The sequence below is a fragment of the Helianthus annuus genome, chromosome 9, assembly GCF_002127325.2.
Source record: "Helianthus annuus cultivar XRQ/B chromosome 9, HanXRQr2.0-SUNRISE, whole genome shotgun sequence".
NCBI classification, from domain to species: Eukaryota; Viridiplantae; Streptophyta; class Magnoliopsida; order Asterales; family Asteraceae; genus Helianthus; species Helianthus annuus.
Genome location: NC_035441.2, coordinates 17,080,369 through 17,099,542, shown reverse-complemented (window position 1 = coordinate 17,099,542; position 19,174 = coordinate 17,080,369). Strand labels below are relative to the sequence as shown.

The 19,174-nt window shown below is 37.3% G+C and overlaps 1 protein-coding gene across 1 annotated transcript; it reads right to left on the bottom strand.

The window, feature by feature from the left end:
• Positions 1-3,337: 3,337 nt before the first annotated feature.
• Positions 3,338-5,353, bottom strand: LOC110875339. Its single transcript, XM_022123536.1, has one exon. It carries the CDS (start codon positions 5,351-5,353, stop codon positions 3,338-3,340), a length of 2,016 nt encoding a protein of 671 aa, XP_021979228.1.
• Positions 5,354-19,174: the final 13,821 nt, after the last annotated feature.

Below are 19,174 nucleotides of genomic sequence, written 5' to 3'. Positions count from 1 at the left end.
GTCGTTTCCATTTGTTTTGGGGGTGAAAAACGAGCTGCATAAAACTCATCCGCCATCTCTCGTCTGTATTTCGCGCAAGCCTCGACAACATCTCCCCCAATCTCGACGTCCTCGTCAATAACCAGTTTACTTAACAACATACAAACTAACACCCCTGAATCTGGTCCTGGGTTTTCCTTTTGATGTTGGCAAACTTCAGTATGTGTCACCATTGTGTTTTCCACATGTGGGCGTCCAGAATGTTCCCAGTATGCAATTTGTTCCAAAAATGTTTCGAATAACGATTCAAATTTTATTAGGGTTGGGTATACCCTAACTTGAATCAAGCTTGACCCATCAGAAACACTTGAAGTACACGTCCCAGTAAAATACAAAGTAAGGTGAAGTGTCCGCATATCAACACGAACCATGAACCAGTCTTGAAGGTCAACACAGATTGGAATATAAACCTGAGACAAAAATAAATAAGTTAAACGTATTTGGTTTAAGATATACAGTGGGGGATGTAAGTGTTACCGTATCGATGTACCAAAATGGAGGGTAATATTCCTTTAATCCAATAGCAAAAGGTAACGCACGATGGTTAGGATTCTCTTCCAAAAGGTCGAGAAATTGAGGTGGGAGAATCGTCCATGGAAACAGTTGTTCTGGTCTTTTGGATTTTTTTATTAAAATCCATCTGAACCTCATCATTCTCGTCACCCACCCACACACATGCTACAACGGTGATAGTTTTATAACATAAGAATAAAACTAAATTTTCGGATGGTTTTAATAATTTATACTCCTTACCAGTGGCGACAAGTAACCGTAGTTCTCGTATCCAAGTAGGGCACCCCAAAACTCGGACCCGAGTTGTCTCCTTCCAAGGAATCCGCTATAACAGAAAGAAGAATCTCCATTATGATAGAACGCCATTACATTTTTTGACCACGATCTAGACTCTTCTGTTAGGTAATAATACCAGCGTGTCTTTCTGGGGATCTTCTCAGGGGGGGGGTATCAGGGACTTCCTCCAGCTCCAATAACGAGTCTTGCGGGTCCCCCATTTGTTGTGTGTCGTTGGTGCAATTCGAGATGGGGGTATGAGTGACTATTTATCCAGAGATGTTATACTAGGTCGCTGTTTCATTCAGAGATGTTATACTAGGTCGCTGTTTCATTCAGAGATGTTATACTAGGTCGCTGTTTCATTCAGAGATGTTATACTAGGTCGTTGTTTCATTCAGAGATGTTATATTAGGTCGATGTTTCATTCAGAGATGTTATACTAGGTCGATGTTTCATTCAGAGATGTTATATTAGGTCGCTGTTTCATTCAGAGATGTTATATTAGGTCGCTGTTTCATTCAGAGATGTTATACTAGGTCGTTCTTTCATCTATAAAAGGCCCTCCATTGGTACCACCTCATCACTCTTCTTTGCAATACCATTTCATAGTAATGGATAAGAGCAATGGTAAGAAACGGTTGCCTCCTTTCTCCCACTTTCAAAACAATTGCTTGACTGAAGAAGACATGAAAGCTATTTTGGAATGGGAACTACCCCCAAAGGTTACTGTTCTGGAGGAAGGAAAGAAATCAACAAAATCGGAACCTGTCGAGGAAGGAGGATCGTCTTCCGGTGCAGTTGTGAACCAGCAACTGGCGAAACAGAAGGACGTTCGTGGAAGAAATAAACAGGTTGAAGAAATCTTCGTTGTTAAAAAAGTTTGGACTTATGACAATCAACAGTTTGATTTCAACCCTAACCCGGAGGAGGATTACGACCCAGAAGTCCCGAAGGAAGCTTGGAACTATGAGGAAGAAGAAGAAGATTGGTCCTGTGTTTGGCACAACCCATATTCTTGAGAAGAGTCAGACTCGAAACTATCATCTAGAGGTGACTGCCATTGGAAATAGGGTTGCTCCTTTTCTATCATGATGTTTGTTTTAGTGGTGTTTACTTGAAAGTTTTTTGTCCTTTTCTATCTCTTTAGTGGAAGAAGGTTATTATACTTTATTGTATCAGTAGGTTATTTTACTAGTATTATAATAACTACCCACCCCTATACTTCTCATGTCTATAAATACCACCTATCACCCAAATATGTCTTCACATCTTTACCTCACCCCACTACTTATTCGGATGGCAGATAGTGATAACGAATTACACATTCATTTTCATTTGCATATACATGAAGGGGAGCCAAACCCTGCAAATGTTGAACGACAACCGAACCGTAACTCTGTTCAGCCACAACCGAACCGTAACACTGTTCAACCACAACCCAACATTAACTCTGTTCAACCACAACCCAACCGTAACTTTCTTGAACCCCAAACCAATCGTAACCATATTGCTCGACAACCAAACCCTAACAGTGTGCTCCCCTCCACTGAACACCTGCATGCCCCTCCCAGACCTTCACCCCACGACCAACATCCTCGCCCACCACCATATGTTGAACATCAAAATCAAAATCCTACCTCCTTTATGCAACGACCTCAAAGTCCTTGGATTGTGCAGAACCCTAACCCTGCATCGTCAGGGGTTTTAGAACCATACCCCCCGATATGTAGGTTTGGATGCATCTACCATAGCTTGTGCTACCACCAATACGACAATGATCGTGACTCTAATGCCTTATCAGATGATGTCGTCGTTAGTGATGATCCATGGGAACAATATCACAAGATTAACAGCGACTCTGATACATCCTTTTGATTCCAGAGCATGACTCGAATGCGTTATCAGATGATGCCGTCGTTAGTGACTTAGGGGTTCCTGTATTGGTAGATGTATTGTGTGTTCGAATTCTCCTAAATTAAAATAAACCGCGTAATGTTCTTTGATGTTTATATTATTGTGATGGTTAATGTAAAAGATTGTGAATTTTGTGTTTTGTGTTTGTGAATTTTTCTTAAATTAATAGTCGTAAAAACTCATTTTTTTGGAACACATGTCTTAATTGTTAAATTACACCAATTGAGAATTCAAACAGAAATACCAAACACAAAACATAGGAGGATACACCTAACAGTTAACATTAAAACCACAAGAAGATACTAACTTAACGTCGGCCACAGGTCTTCCTGCTGTGCCCGGTTTCTCCGCATCTGCTGCATCGACGTGCCTGGGGTTCATCGTGGTAGTTAACATCCATCTCGTTTTGAATTATTCTTGAACGAACCCTGCCTTGATGTGTTGTGACCCTCGAAGGGTCCCCTTGAATTGTCCAGTCCGCTTCTTCCCACTCATCTTTGTGTCCCGGGGTGAAAAAATGACCGCTATACTGTTCCTGATAGGTGGTGGTGTGGAATATGGAGTGGGTAACGTCATGTGGTTGCTCACCCCTCTAAGCGCAAACGGAGATAGCATGGGAACAAGGGAATCTAAGCATTTGCCATTTCCCGCATGAGCACCGGTGGCGTCTGTATTCAACGGTGTACTCGTTTCCACCGTCATCATTGGTTTCTTCCCTTGAAACCACCGCGTAACGACCTTCTCTGACATCGTATACGGACACTTCATGTTGCATGGCTACGGAATGCAACTTGTTAAACCTGGACCAAATTCGAGGGGGTAGAGGGGTATTGCAGCTTTGGGCCATCTGCGCGTGGCGAGCATACTCTGATACGTCCTTGGTGAACGTATAATGAATCAAGGCTTTTACTGGCAGGAGTCTTGCTTCCCGTAGGACATTATTCATAGACTCAGATATGTTCGTCGTAAGGTTACCCCAACGACGGTTTCCGCGGTCATGAACAATAGTCCACTTGCTTTTGTCGATGTCGTTCAGGTAGTTCCAAGCACCCCGATTTAACATCTGCATTTCCCTCACAGCCCAAAGATACTTTCTTCGTTGACTTGTGCTCCCGATCATCCAACACAGCTTCCTAAGAGATTTGGTCTTGAACCTACCACTAAAATTGCTTCTGACATGCCGAAGACAATAACGGTGGTAGGCGTTTGGTTCCCTCCAATCCAGAAGGTTCTCCATCGCATTAATTATCCCGGCATGACGGTCTGATAGAACACAAATTCTACTGTTACAGTCTTTGGTGACGTATTCTCTCAAATTTTGGAAAAACCAACACCAACTATGAACCGTCTCTTCGTCAACTAGCGCGTACGCCACTGGCATTATGTAGTTGTTGGCGTTTTTGGTTACCGCAACCAACAACTTACCATGGTACCCTCCTTTCAAGTGTGTGCCGTCCACAGAGATGACAGGCTGGCAAAGATGAAACGCGCGAATAGAAGGACCAAATGCCCAAAAAACATATTTGAATGTTGGATGTCCTGGAGCCAAGTGCGGGTGATGAAACCATGAAACCACCGTACCAGGGTTTCGAGACTGAAGCCGTAACACGTACTTTGGCAGCTCCTGAAAGTTGCTTTCCCAGGTTCCATATATCCTCTCAATTGCCATTCTTCGTCCACGCCACGCCCTCGTATACGTAACATCGACAGGCATCGCTTGCTTTATATGCGTCCTGATGTGTTTCACCTTCAACGCAATGTCTGTACGAATTTGTGGCAGGATGTGTGCAGCGATATCCTTAGATCTAAGGCACCTGTTGTTGTTGCGTACCACCGTGGAATAACAAGTGTGGGCAGGCGCCCAGTTGGTAATTTGCCAAAGGTGTTGGTGTTTCTGTTTTGATGCCGTTGCACGCCATTCACACAAAGGAGCATGAGGGAAAGGGTTTTTAAAATTTTTGTTTCTCGTGTAGCATTTAACTTTGTATAAAGTTGGTTTACTATCCATCACAAAAATTTCCCTTCCACGGCGAATGTTCCATTCTCGGATAGCAAGGTCCACCTCCTGTTTTGACTTGAAATACATGCTGAGACGTATCTGTTTTACTTTTGGATTCCATACGTCCATTGGATTATCTTCATAATCCGTACACATGTAATCCCTAAGTTCCTCGTCCTCGTCTGGGTCGTCATGTGTCGCTGGAATGATAGGCCTCGGCTGAGCCAGGGTCAACTCAGTGTGTTGGTTGACTGCAGCCTCGTCGTCAGAAGTACCATCGTCGGATGGTGGTGCCTCTTCACTTTCAGAACTTTCTTCGGTGCTGCAACTTTCCGAATCATCAAAACCGTCATTATTGTTGTCACCCACCAGAAACTGGGAGGACGGACCTACTATGTTATCAACAGGAGGCATCAAGTGGTGTTCTTGAGTTGTTTGCCCGTATCCCTCGTCATCTTCATCAGAATCTTGGGTGTCAACAACATTACGTTGTGTAATGTCATGCAGAAGGTTTGTGAAACTCATGTGTTGGACAGGATTGACTGCCTCCCACTGAACATAGATCTCGGCAATGAAGTTGGTTTCCGATACTTGGGCTAAATAGTTCATTGTTTCAATACCATCATTGTTGAAAATTTTTGTTGTCTGAGATATGCCCTGAAACGTGTACCCTAGTAACAATGAAAGGCGCACCGATTCTTTCTGAAGTTGAACATGATTACAGATTTAATCCACCAATTCGTCATACGACGATTTATGTCGCATAAGGAAAGAGGTTGTTAGCATGGATTGGTCAAACTGAACAGCCCCGTTAACAAAGGAAAACACACCGCCCCAATATAGTCTTACGAGGTATGGCCGAAAAGAATCCATGAACTAAGAAAGTGAAATGTTAAGATATGTTAAGGATGAGTGGGTTGTGTAAGCTGGATTTCGTTTGTTAGGAAATGTTAAGGATGAGTGGGTTGTGTAGTGGGTTGAGAACCTAATACAACTAGTATTTATAGTGTTGGAGTAACAAGATAGTTGGTGGAGCCCACCATCTTCTGGATGAATATACATATAATAATATTTTTCAAATATTCAAAAAAGTAAAAATGGTAGTTCTCTTAAAACAACTTTAAATACATTGAAATGGTTATTTGTTTCAACTAATCAGTTAGTCGGATTTTATTATTCGTTTGAAGTGGTTCTAATTTTTTTTCAACCATCATTGAAATTAGGGTTACAACAAGGCATGATACAACACAAAATTTAAAAAGGTTATTTATTTGGTAATTCAACAACATTACAAAATTACAATAGGATCTATCAAACTCGCAAATTACATAAATGTAGTATTATTTTAATTACATACAGGCAGAAATACAATGTTCACTTCGTAGTATTTTAACAAATCATTTCTAATTGCAAGACTATTTGTCGGGGCAGAAATACAATGTTCACTTCGTACTATTTTAACAAATCATTTCTAATTGCAAGACTGTTTGTCGGGCTTCCAATTAGAAGTAAAATACAGTGAATCCCGTCCCATTTCTTCTTATATCGAGCTTCCTGATGCAACTTTTTATGCGAAGGAAATGTGAGGTCGAAGGTTAAGGATGCTGAAGGTTCTGCATGGGGCTGATTCCCCCACCAAAACTTGCAGAATAATTTACGGGAGGAGGTGGTGGATGACAAATACCTCAGCGTCTGCTAAATCTTTCATAACACTCAATAGCAGACGTTGACGCAACCACAGCAGCAAATTTCATTATCTTCGTACACCTTACGGGAGGAGATGGTAGATGAGAATAATCTTTCTCCTCCACACAAGATCTTCCCACTTGATATACGAAAATTAAAACTGAGAAAAACATCATGACGAATGATCCAAGAGAATCATCATCATACGTTGACCAAATTTTCCTATCGGCAGAAATATCAACCAACGAACATTTTTAATAAAGAACATGATACAGAGACACAATTTAAATTTCAACATTATATTTTTTTAACAAACACAGTATGTTGTTCACAACACACGAATTGTTGTGCATCTCTTATGTGTAGTTGGGTTATAAAACATATAACATTTCAAATTTCAGAACCCATATCAACATTACAATATCATTCTGCGACTTTAATAAGCTTGTGACACCATTCTGCGATCTTTATTAAGCTTGTAGTATGATTCTGCGACTTTCAATAAGCTTGTATTATGAAACAGCAACCTTCAATAAGCTTGTATTATGAAACAACAACCTTCAATAAGCTTGTAGTATGAAACAGCAACCTTCAATAAGCTTGTAGTATGATTCTGCGACTTTCTATAACATTGCAAGTTGATACATCGACTTTCAGAAGGTCGTTGTATCAAACAGCAACCTTCAACATTTTTTGCAGCTTTTGCAGAAACTCTGATATTTGGCAGAATTGCTTCATGAAAGTCGTTGTATGGAACCACAACCTACCTAAATCTGAAAACAAAATGTTTACCCACCTAATAACACTCTTTTGTGGTTCAAACCACCTATTTATGCAAAAAATTTGCTTCTTCTATTAGTAGTATGGATAACATTTTCAAAAGAATTTCAAATATGGGTGTAGGAAGATACCTCAAGTGTCAAGACATCAAAGATATGTTGCTTAAACCTCATTTTGGGCAGCAGTATTCTTCAAAACACCAGCTGTTTCCTATAAAAGGCATCTCGACTGCACAAAACGTGATCAACTCTGCTTATCAACTCAAAGATCCAAGGTCAAATGAACAATTACTACGACCATCTGGTATGTTTTTTTGTGACCGATGATCTAGTCGTATCCCCATCATCATCACAATTGGCCATGAATACTCTGGCAAAGTATAAAGTTACATTGAATGAGATCGAAAAGTTTGAAATAAGCATTGGCTTGGAAGAGGTATCACATTCTAAAACCAATGGTTTTCTGTAACTCGACTTCTTTGTGTTTTACTTTTTTAACAACATATTGTATTTGCAGGGTTTAAGATTGCTGAAAACCACGCTACGATCTAGGTCGACTTTAACAAGCATTCTTGAACATCAACTGAAGAAGTGAACATGGAAATTTTATCTGAATTTCGTTGTAATGTGTTTCTGATTTCCTAGTAATGTTATGGTACTTATATGTAAAGTGTGGCCATTACATATATGTTACATATATGTGAGGCATTTTATAGTTATATTGTTATGAAATAAGCGTAAATTTTATATGCGAGTGTTTGCTCTCAACAATTGTTTCAATTTTTCTTTTGGTTTTTTGTTAGCCCATGTAGCGTCATGGTTGTCACCGAGTCTATTTTGGAGAGTGCAATCTAATCTAACCTGTTTTAAATACTTATTATTATTATTATTATTATTATTATTATTATTATTATTATTATTATTATTATTATTATTATTATTATTATTATTATTATTAGTATTATTATTATTATTATTATTATGTAAATACTTAATAGTTATATATCTAACTATATAAATAAGATAATATTTAATTTATATAGTATTTAGTTTCAAAATATAAATTCTAATTTTAATATCAAGATTTATAAATATTATATATTTAATTAAGTAAATTAAATAATCTTATGTGCATTAAATAATGTATTTGTGGGTAAATTAAAAATTATCGCATTATGCATTTGTACTTGGGCAACAAAATTTTCCTTAGAGCACCAATAATAACAAAAAATATATATATTTTTAGGTGCATGTAGGAGTGAGTTGCCTACATTGAGAAGAGAGATAAATGGTTTATATTTCCTTGGTAAAAGACTAGCTAAAAAAACATGTGTGTAATTAGTTAAGAGAAAGTAATATTTTTATGTGTTATGTGTAGGGTTGGAGATAGAAAGTTTTCTATTGATAGAGCAAGTGACATATATATGTCACATGAAAGATCCACAAGAAACGTTTTCTATTGCGGATGATCTTAAGCATCTTAAACTTTGAGATAAATTTAAATGGTTTTCTCATCATATGTATCATATACTAATATATAGATATAAATATAGATAATTAGAAAAGGGATAAATGAAGTAATTGTTTACTCTATTGGATACACACTTTTTAGTTTTCATCTTTCAAATGTTGAAGTAAAAGCGTTTTAAAGTCAGGAAAAATTAACTAAGTATCAAATCTTCACTACGTCACTTAAGCTAACTGGTATAAGTTAGCGTCCCTTTCACCTCAGCCAAAAAACAATTATTAGCGCCCCCCCCTCCTATTTCTGAAGCACTACTAGGGGGCGCCATTCGTGAGCCCAATAATCAGCCTTAACAAATCTATTTGGTGGGGCCTTTTAATAATGAATGTTTACAACAGTTAATAATAAAACAAAAATTAACCTATTTTTAACAACTATCTATACCATTTCAAATTTTACACACAAAGCTCTAACTCTCCTCTCCCAAATAAAAAATATATCTCATTTCACAACACCCATCCATCATGTTTCCAATTGACAATGATCCAGGCGCTTTTGATCCGGACCACCCGCGTTACCTAAACACTCAAGACAACCCATTGGTGGTCAATACCAATACCGGCGGAAAATTCCCCCCATGGGACACACCATCCCCACAAAGTCGACAAATGTCCCCACCCGTACAAATGTACAGTTATTTCATTTATCCCCCCAACCCCTATCTAGCCCATATATGTCTCAACCTATGTGTCCACCCGAAACCTAAACCGTACCCAAAACTCAACCCGCATCTGAAACCCGCTTGACTTAATCCATAAGTAGACATCGTAGGAAGCAACTGGAAGAAGAACGTGCACCAAGAACACACGAGAAGTGGTCAAGTAAGGAGGAGTTAGCTTTGGCACAAGCGTGGCTCGACGATTCCAAAGACCCCATTATTGGTATATAGTTATTTAATCGTTTAATGGTTTATTTAAAAAATATTTTAAATGATTAAATTTGTTTATTTTATGAATTTAAAAAAAAATATATTTAAAAATATTTTAATAATGAGTTATTGGATTTTATCATCCCAAACTATCAGGCTTTGGTCGTTGCCAACCCCAACTAACACTTTGACACCCGACACCCCAACTTGACATTTAGTTTGTGCTGGCACCACTCAGTTAAATCTTTACTAACAGGGTTTGTTTCTTATCCTACATGGCACATACTTGATGAGGTGGACAGATTACGTGGAAGGGTAATTGTTTACTTAGAAATATTTTAATTATTTAAATAGGTGATGATCAAGAGGTAATTGTGTTTTGGAAAGGGCATTCGTGAAAAAATTTGGGCCACTATGAACCGCGAACCGTACCGTACTAAAGATTCGTTCTCGGGAAAACGGGCGTTAATCTGACAAAAAATCGGCAACCTCAACAACATTTTCAACCGTCATACAAAAAATCGTCAAAGAGGAAGCGGTTCGAACAACATGTATGTCTTGATGACCACCCATGAAGAGTTTAGATTAACATACGGTTGCACCTTTAACATGACATAACTTTGGGAGTTACTTCGAAATTCGCCAAAGTGGTATCTTGTGCCACTAGTCAACCTAGGTCGATCGTCAAAACATTCCAAGAGTACTTAATTAAGGAACACCAGAGCCAAACTCGTTTATAGGTAGACCAGATGCTTGTTCCTATTTGGACCTAAACAACAACACCGATGATCTTGAGTTTGAGGAACCGCAAGAGTTGCAACGCCTACCCAGTAGAGATAAAACCAAGGCAGCTACAAGAAAGTTATCATACAACCTCTAAACTTTAATAAGGTTACTATTTTCTTGTTTTTTATGACAACATCACGTGCTAGTACTGTGCTAATACCTTCGTAACACGCACGATAAAATACTAAAGTTATCTTACAATCCCTAAACTTTAATAAAGTTACTTTTTATTCACCTTTGGCAACTACACAACGTGTCAATATTGTACTAATACCACCGCAACACACGTGATACAACACTAGTCATACATAAAAACTTCACAAAATAAAAATATTTTCTATTTGTTATAAATAAGTTATATTAAGATGACTATCCACATTCTAACTCCCGTCTCTTCATGTCCTTTGTATTAATGTAAAAACACTTTATGTAGAGGTTCTTTGTATTGCATGTACACATCTCAATGAATAATAATTCTTTATTCTATCTTTCTCCCTGTGTTCCTTTGATTATGTTCATAACTAGTCGCTAGTAGGCCGTTGTTTTACAACACGTTATCAGCACGAGTTGCTTTAGCGCGAGTTGGTTTTGATGACGGATCACATTATCATGAGGTATGTCATTAACTTGTTATTGTTATCATCTTCAAAAGAGTCCATATTATAATTCATACAATTTTGGATATATTGAGATTTAGAATATAGAAACTGCTTCATATGAGTCGACCGACCAATTGATTTATATAGTGGTGTATGATATTCATTGTTTAGGTATATGCTGAAAATGTAGTTTAATCACTAATCTTTGTATAGTCTATTAATATTATGATATTTATCTGATTGTGTGTGCGTAAGTTGTTTATTTTTCGATTAAAGTTTAAACGATTGTACACATTCTTATTCTTAAGTGTGATTGCTCTAAAGGATTAGTTGTGTTAAGTTGGTTATGACTGAATTTTATCAATTTCGATTAAAAAAATGTTGTGATTCCTTAGTACTCTTTCTTAAAAATTAAATAATACCAAATAATTGACAAGTGCATAACTGAATTTTGTTATATATATAATAATATTCTTATGAAAGTGTTAAACTATGTTTTAATGGCTATAAAATAATGTATTGTATGATTTGTATAATGAGGTGATGAAACTATATTGTTAATGATGGTGAACTATGTTTTATATTATATGACAATTTGTGATCATAAAAATATTTGCTAGAATTTGGTTGTGATGCAATGATTAGAAGACTTTGTGAGTAACAGTTTGTTGAAAATGCTTCGAAAATGTGATAATAATCAAAGTGATACTTAATAATTCATAGGTAATGTAGTTTTTTTTTTTTTTTGTAATGATGTTTACTCATTTATAATGTTTTAATAATTGTACTTATTAACTATGAAGTATGTGTACTGGATCAAGTATGTGTAAACAATGCTACAGGTTGTTGAAGTAAAAAAAAAATTGTGCAAATAAGAATTGTCAAAGAAGGAAATAGTTTGTATATTGATGATAAACTTATAATTATATGCATACCTTTGCATTGTTTTTTTTGTGTTTCTAGGGTTAGATTAAGCTTAATTGCATATCTATATCAATTTGCATTGTCTTTATTATTGTGTTATTTTGATCAATGATATGATGTGGGTTTCTTTCCAACCATAAATATTTATTGTTCGATCGGTTTAAAAACCCACTCAAATTTCTTTTAAGTTTTCTCATTGGAAAATCTTGTAGGGCTTGGCAATCGATTTTTGGTTATATTAGATGGTTGTCTTTTGATTTAAAATATGGAAGATGAAAAGTTACCATTAATATTTATTATATTGGATTTATCACAACATATAAATGAATATTCATTATCTTAGTTTTTTTATTTAATTGTAGTATTAGTATGAAAAGTTTCAATGAAATGTTTCAATTATTGAATTTTATTATATTATTAATATGAATGAATCTTGCTTTATGTCTATATAATTAAGTTATTTATGTATGAGATATAATTCGGTATTTTGTTTTTAATATATACTTTATCTTCAGCTTAATTACTTTATACTTTTAATAGTGGGATAGGAACTCGCTATCAAGCTAAGCAACGTATTTATTTATTGTATACAAAATTAAATCAGTATATTATTTTAATGGTCTTTGCTTAGATAAACATGGAGTTGTATTCTCATACATATATTAGTTTCTATCATATGTTTAGATAAAAGATGTAATTTTAGAAAATTATCACATTTCATAGGGAAAACTTAGTCATCAAGGTTTCACCATATTCTTTTCTTACCATATTATAGAATATATAATTATGAAAAGAAATAGAACCATCAGACCTAAACAATTGTAAGTTGGAGTTATAATAATTGCTTTTTATGGTTCTCTGATTCATTAAAGAACAATTCTATTCGTGGTAGTTTGATATGCATAAAAGGAATTAACTGATATTTCAGTATGAAATCTATATGCATGCATATAGAATTGCAATTCATGATTCATAATGCCTTTCATTTTATATCAATCATCTCCTTTATGGTAAAAACATAATATTGAAAAACATATATGACGCTGCCTAATGATGTCTAATGATTTTTATTTGGAGATTATCATTTATATAGATATTATTGAATAAGGCTAATAAAGACCAAAGTTGTGTATTATTGTCATTCCCATGAAAGTTTATAAGCATGCTTAAAAGACCCGTTTATTTGAAATAAATTGAAGTAAAGATATGACATATGAAGTGTGGGTCTCACGTAAGCTCATTATAAATTTATGGAAGCTCCTAAGATTTTCGATCGACAAATTTTGTTGTCTCAGTCATATAACAGTAGGAAATAGGTTCACCTTTTGTAAAATATAATTACAAAATATATCATAACGAGACTCTCGTTATTCGTAGGAAATATCATTGTACAATACTGGTTGCAATAACTAAATAAAAGAATATAAATATAATTATATATACCAATCTTGATTCAAGCCGCATCTCTGGTGGGTCCTTCACGCGCACTTGATAGCATCCTAGACTCGAGTATTCATCATCTTGAGTCTTGAAAAATACTCCTTGACTGCAAGAAAGAGCACACTAAAACGTTGACGATTTTGGTTGAGGCACGTGTTCAACACGCTTCCCTTAAAACAGATTTCGCGCCTCTACTAAAGATGACGCGTCTGTCTCCCAGGGTACAACAGCCGAAGCAGTCTGTACTGCCGGAGATGGCCCACCGGCCCAAGGTTACATCCGGTAATTGTAGTGTTTGAACTCATGTGGTGGAAACAAGTAGAGAGTACTGATCTCTCTAGTTGGTGTTCAAGTGTTCATACTACTTCTAGTATTCTTCATGTATCAAGCAATATCCTATTCTTGTTGTAACTAGCCTACTATTTGAACAAGACTACTGAAAGGATTCACTTAATTATTCACTTAATTAGTCACTTAATTAGAGACTTAAAAACTCTAATAAAACTAATTAAATATTCAAGAGTTACTCTTTTATATACCACATGAATATTCTAATTAGTATTTATAATTTCATTAAATTATAAAGATATTTAATATCCATTCACCAAATTTCCATCAATCCCCCACATGAATGGAGATCATTCAAAACACTTAAAATTTCCAATGTAACCTCAACAGTTGAGTTTTGCATACGATAGGTAGGTGTTACCCTTTGAACCTTCGCTCATGAAATGCACTTAGCTCACTAGCTCTGAGTAGATCTCGATGTCTTTGAACTCGTCTGCCGTTTGTGTAGACGACAATACACTTCACACAAGACTCTCCCTAGCCGGGTCATCTCCTCATAGTCGTGTCCAATAATGGTCATGGAACACTTTCCTGGTTCTGCGAGAGCTCTAGGAATTGTGCCCTCAATTCCATTCGAAGCGACCCCACTTCTCTCTCTAACATAGGTGATTCTCCTTAGATCATTAAAAGGATTGTGGTTATCATGATCTATCCAAATCATTTACCACATATTATGCTTAGCCTCACACTTGTCACTTTTAGGAATGGACTAGGAAGTTTATTAATCTTTATAATAAACTACCTTATTAAATGCATAGGGTTATTTCCCCAAAGTGACCTCGCTTATTCATACAATTAGGTTTTTCTGTTGAACTCAATTCTTGGGATCTCCAGTCTACTGAGTTAGGTTTCCATCATATGAACTTCATTTTTCAAGGGCTTCAGTCCCATTCCACAACTTGATCTCTAATAAACTCTCAGGTTGTTGGATCCATAACATTAGCAAATAACTTTGCGTATTTGAGATCAGTTGTCATGATGTGTTCTTAACTCGTAAGTTAATTTTGCCTATTGTCAACTTCTAAGACTATAACCTCAGTGGCCATCTGAATCTGGTTATAACATATGTCTTCGTAAGATACGTGTATCATTTAAGGCAAATACATCTCCATTATACACTACGACCTTTGTGTCCTCCACTTAGTCGTCTATTTGCAATGTTAGATTGGATTACAAAATCCTTATTGCTAAAAACAAATGCAAGACACCCCCCACATTTAAGTGTTATTGGATAACATTTAGATGTGTTAATGAGAACCATTTCTACATACCCTTATAGGGTTGTTTCTTAAATGGTTCCTCCCCCACATTTCTTGCCATTTGATCAACATTTCCGTAACACCACTTATGGCGACATTTATACGCATATGATTGAACAAGACCAACCTTATTGTATCAGTGAATTCAACTCATATTGTATTAGCTTACACAAGCTTCCGAGCTGACCAAAGCAACACATGCCTTTGTCATAAGTTTGTCACCAACTTAGAATAATTCTAATTTAGCATCTAGAATAAGCTTAGACAACGAGTTCTCCTCATTAGCTTTTCGAATAAACTCTTAAAAGTTACATGTCATTTCCTTATACTGAATGAAAATTCTCTCTCAACTTTTTCCATACACAAATTCTTTTTGTGTTCATACACATTTGAATGTTTAGAGTTAATTAGTCTCCATCAAGACCCATAATTAACCAAGTACTAGTCTAGCATGCTTTAGACTACAATACTTTAGCATGTGAACAGAAGATGCATCATTCTGATTCTTCACAGCCCTAAGGATATCATAATATCACTTTGCAACATTCATCCCTTGTTAAGACAAAATAATGACACTTATTCATAATCCTAAAACATCAATATTTAGGAAGGTCTCACAAATTATTATATATAACACATAGCTAAATTTCATCATTCATTTAAGGAACATAACTTGATTACCTTTGATCTCCAACAATCTACCAATGGCTCATAAGTACTGATGTGTGTAAAATGCAACATATAAATCACATCAATTAAGGCATAAAACTAACCCTTTTTAAGTACTAATGTTGGAAAAAGAGTGTTTTTGTCTTCCTTTTGTATTTTCAGGATGAAATGAGCTCAAAATCACAAAAGAAGCAAAAAGACTACTAATTCTACCATAAATACAAGAAAAGGAACAAAAGTGGACTGCCCGGACCCTCAACGGCACCTCCCAAGGCAAAGGAGAAGAAACAGAGTCTGAACACGCCCCGTGTCCAGCGAACACGGGGGCGTGCCCAGGAAGCAGCAGAAAAGACAAACCAGTAGAAGCTTCCATTGCCCACCACGGGGCCGTGTCCAGCGAGCACGGGGGCGTGGTGAAAGTACAGCAGGCGCATTAATTGTAATTTGCAATTACAATTAATGAAGTGAGAGAATGTCAGACGGGCACGGGGCCGTGTCCAGCGGACACGGGGCCGTGTCCAGCCTTCTGTTCAGCCTATAAATAGAGGAGCTTGGCTTCATTCTCTCTCATCCCTTGGCACACCACCTCTCTCACACCTCATCCACCACCCACCACCACCATAACACCATCATCCACCACCATCATCCATTGTCCATCGTAGAGTGTGTGAGTCGTCTCGGGATCCAAGATTGATCGTAAGAGTTCTTGACAATCAAGGCCATGTTTGCCTAAGTCTCTTACATCACTTGGTGAAGACAAGTGTTTAGTATAATACTTTTTATTTTTAATCTTTTGCACTTTTTATTTGGTTTTGTATTAATGACTTTAATAACTAGTTACTTATGTTGAAGGTGATCTTTCCTTATCGTTTGTCCGTGGTGTCTTGGCATTATTTTACTGTCTATATAAAATAAAAGATTTTCACCATTCATATCTCCACGGTCTATATGGAGGTATGTTGGCTACCTGGTCGGGGGTTAAGGGAACGGTTTGGTAAGGGTCTTGCCCTTGTTCAGCGTTTAGAGGTCCTGCTTGGGACCTGGGTCAAATTTAGTAGGATCTCCTTCAATGCCCATAGGTATTGGATGGCGGGGATCCAAACTCTTTGACCCCCTCATAAGTTAACTACTATTAATATTATAACCCGGCTATTTAGGACTGTATCCCTGCGGACTCAGACTACTTAGCCGAGGGTAACGTCACCGCCAAAAGCGGGGCCTACCACAATTTGCATTAATAACTTAATTCTTTATCTTTCAATAATCCGACCCTTTAGGATTGTATCCTTGCTGACTCAAACTACTGGGTTGAGGGTAACGTCGCCTTCAAAAGAGGGGCCTACTACAATAACTAAGATAATCTCTTAAACAAGTGCAAAAGTGTGAAAATAATCAAAGGTTATACTAATACACGTGTCGGATCCAAGTGATTCATCTTGTCTATCTGTTTTTACTTTATTTTTATTTTCAGCATTTAGTTAGTTTTTATTTTTCTTAGTTTAAAACATTTTTCTCACTTTTTGATTTGATTAGACGTTGAGGATAAACCGGTATTAAAAGCTCTTGTGTCCTTGGACGACCTCGGTATCTTACCAACACTATACTACGTCCACGATGGGTGCACTTGCCCATATGTGTGTTTAGTGTTAGTAAATATCGTGTTTTATAAATTTAAAACTTGGCTAAAAGTGTAAAAAGGGGCTTAAATATACATCAAAAATATAACACACTTCACGCACATCAAGTTTTTGGCGCCGCTACCGGGGACACAAGGATTTTAAGAAAGTTAGGAATCAATGGCCTAATCATATTTTTATTTTTCTTTAATTTTTTTAGGATTTTTCTTAGATTTTTAGCTTCTGCAGAGCTCAACACGGGGCCGTGCCCGCTGAACACGCCCCGTGCTCAATCATTGGAACTGGCAATCCTGTTTTAAGTCAGACAGTAGGCTGAACACGGGGCCGTGTCTACTCAACACGCCACCATGCCCAAGATTCAGTTGCTGAAAACAGAACCGTTAGATCCCGGCGGTTGGTAATTTCTGACACAAACATGAGTGATAGTAATTCTTTTTACTTTCGGCACTCTTATGGTTAGTGGTGTCGAATATGTGGAGGCGAACATGAGGAATTAAAATGTTTTTTCCTCACTTATAGGCCCCACTATATAGACCCACCGATTCCTTGTAACCTTAAGAGGGGCGAAAGTAAAAATAAGCACTATTTCTCCCTCGAATGCGCCCAGCCAGATATTGTAGGAGAAATGCTCCTTGACGAGCTATTTCAACTAGAAGAACTACTTCTCAATTGGTCAAAAGAACTCAGGACGGATTTTTTAGATCCATCCCAAGATGATGACCATGAGGAAATGTTGGAACCGCATTCCGACAACCTCGTTGCTTCCGAAAATACCTTCTTACCTAGAAAAGACGCGGACGATAGTCGTCCCTGTGCCGATTGTGCCGTGAAGGACTCCCCATCGTCTTCGTTCGATGCATACATAGACCTGAGCGATTCGGCATACACCTTCTTTAACGAGAGCCCGGGAAAGGGTTGGACTTGTCCACCTAGAATGAAAATAGGAATTACCCTCACCGACAACCTCTTGCGTTCTCGCCTTAGTATAGGACAATTAAGGTATCTTAGGCACTTTGGGGTTGTTCCAACAAGTCAAGAGCCACCCGATATAGATTAGCTCCTTAGTAAAGACAAAACTTCATAAGACAGCTTTCCGACACGGGGCCGTGCCCGGCCAACACGCCCCCGTGTCCACCAAAAGATTCCCCTCTGATCAGAACGTCAGAATACGGACAAACTGTGTCAGAATTTCATCTGCACACGGGGCCGTGTCCAGCGGACACGGGGCCGTGTCCAGCAGGCTGTCGTTTTCTATAAATGCAGCCAAAAATCCTGCACATTTGGACCAACTTGGGGACAGAGATTTGAAGGAATCTTCTCTCAAACAATCCTAGGTAAGTCTAAAAGAAGTTTCCAACAACCCATCTTGTCCTTTCCTCTTCTAGACATTTCCTTCTTCTTCATCTTTCTTCAAGAACTACCATGAAAAGTTTGAATTTTCAATCTTTGTGGTAGGGAACAATGAGTTTTGATCATAGAATCTTGGTAAAAACATGTTATGTAACATTGTTTAAAGTTATTTACTGTCAAAAAGCTTGCATAAACTCAGAAAATAACTTAAAAACCCAAGATTCCTTGCTCCAAAATTCTACAGAAAGATGAACACGGGGCCGTGCTCAATGAGCACGGGGCCGTGTCCAGAAACTGTTTCGTCATATAAACTGCTTTTGGTTTATTTTTCGTAGAATGGCGAGTGAAAACAGCGAAACATCATCCGTTCATTCCTCAAACAGCCGAAGGGGAAGGAGGCCCTCCGTTGAAGCTACACTTGTGCACTACGTGATAGCGCTAAGGGAAGCTCTCGACGAAATGACGTCAGTAGAGGAGGTCCTCATTGACCGTATTAACGATCTTACAATGGGACTTGAAAGCAGCTTCCAAGAGATTAACCTTTTGCACCAAAGGTTAAA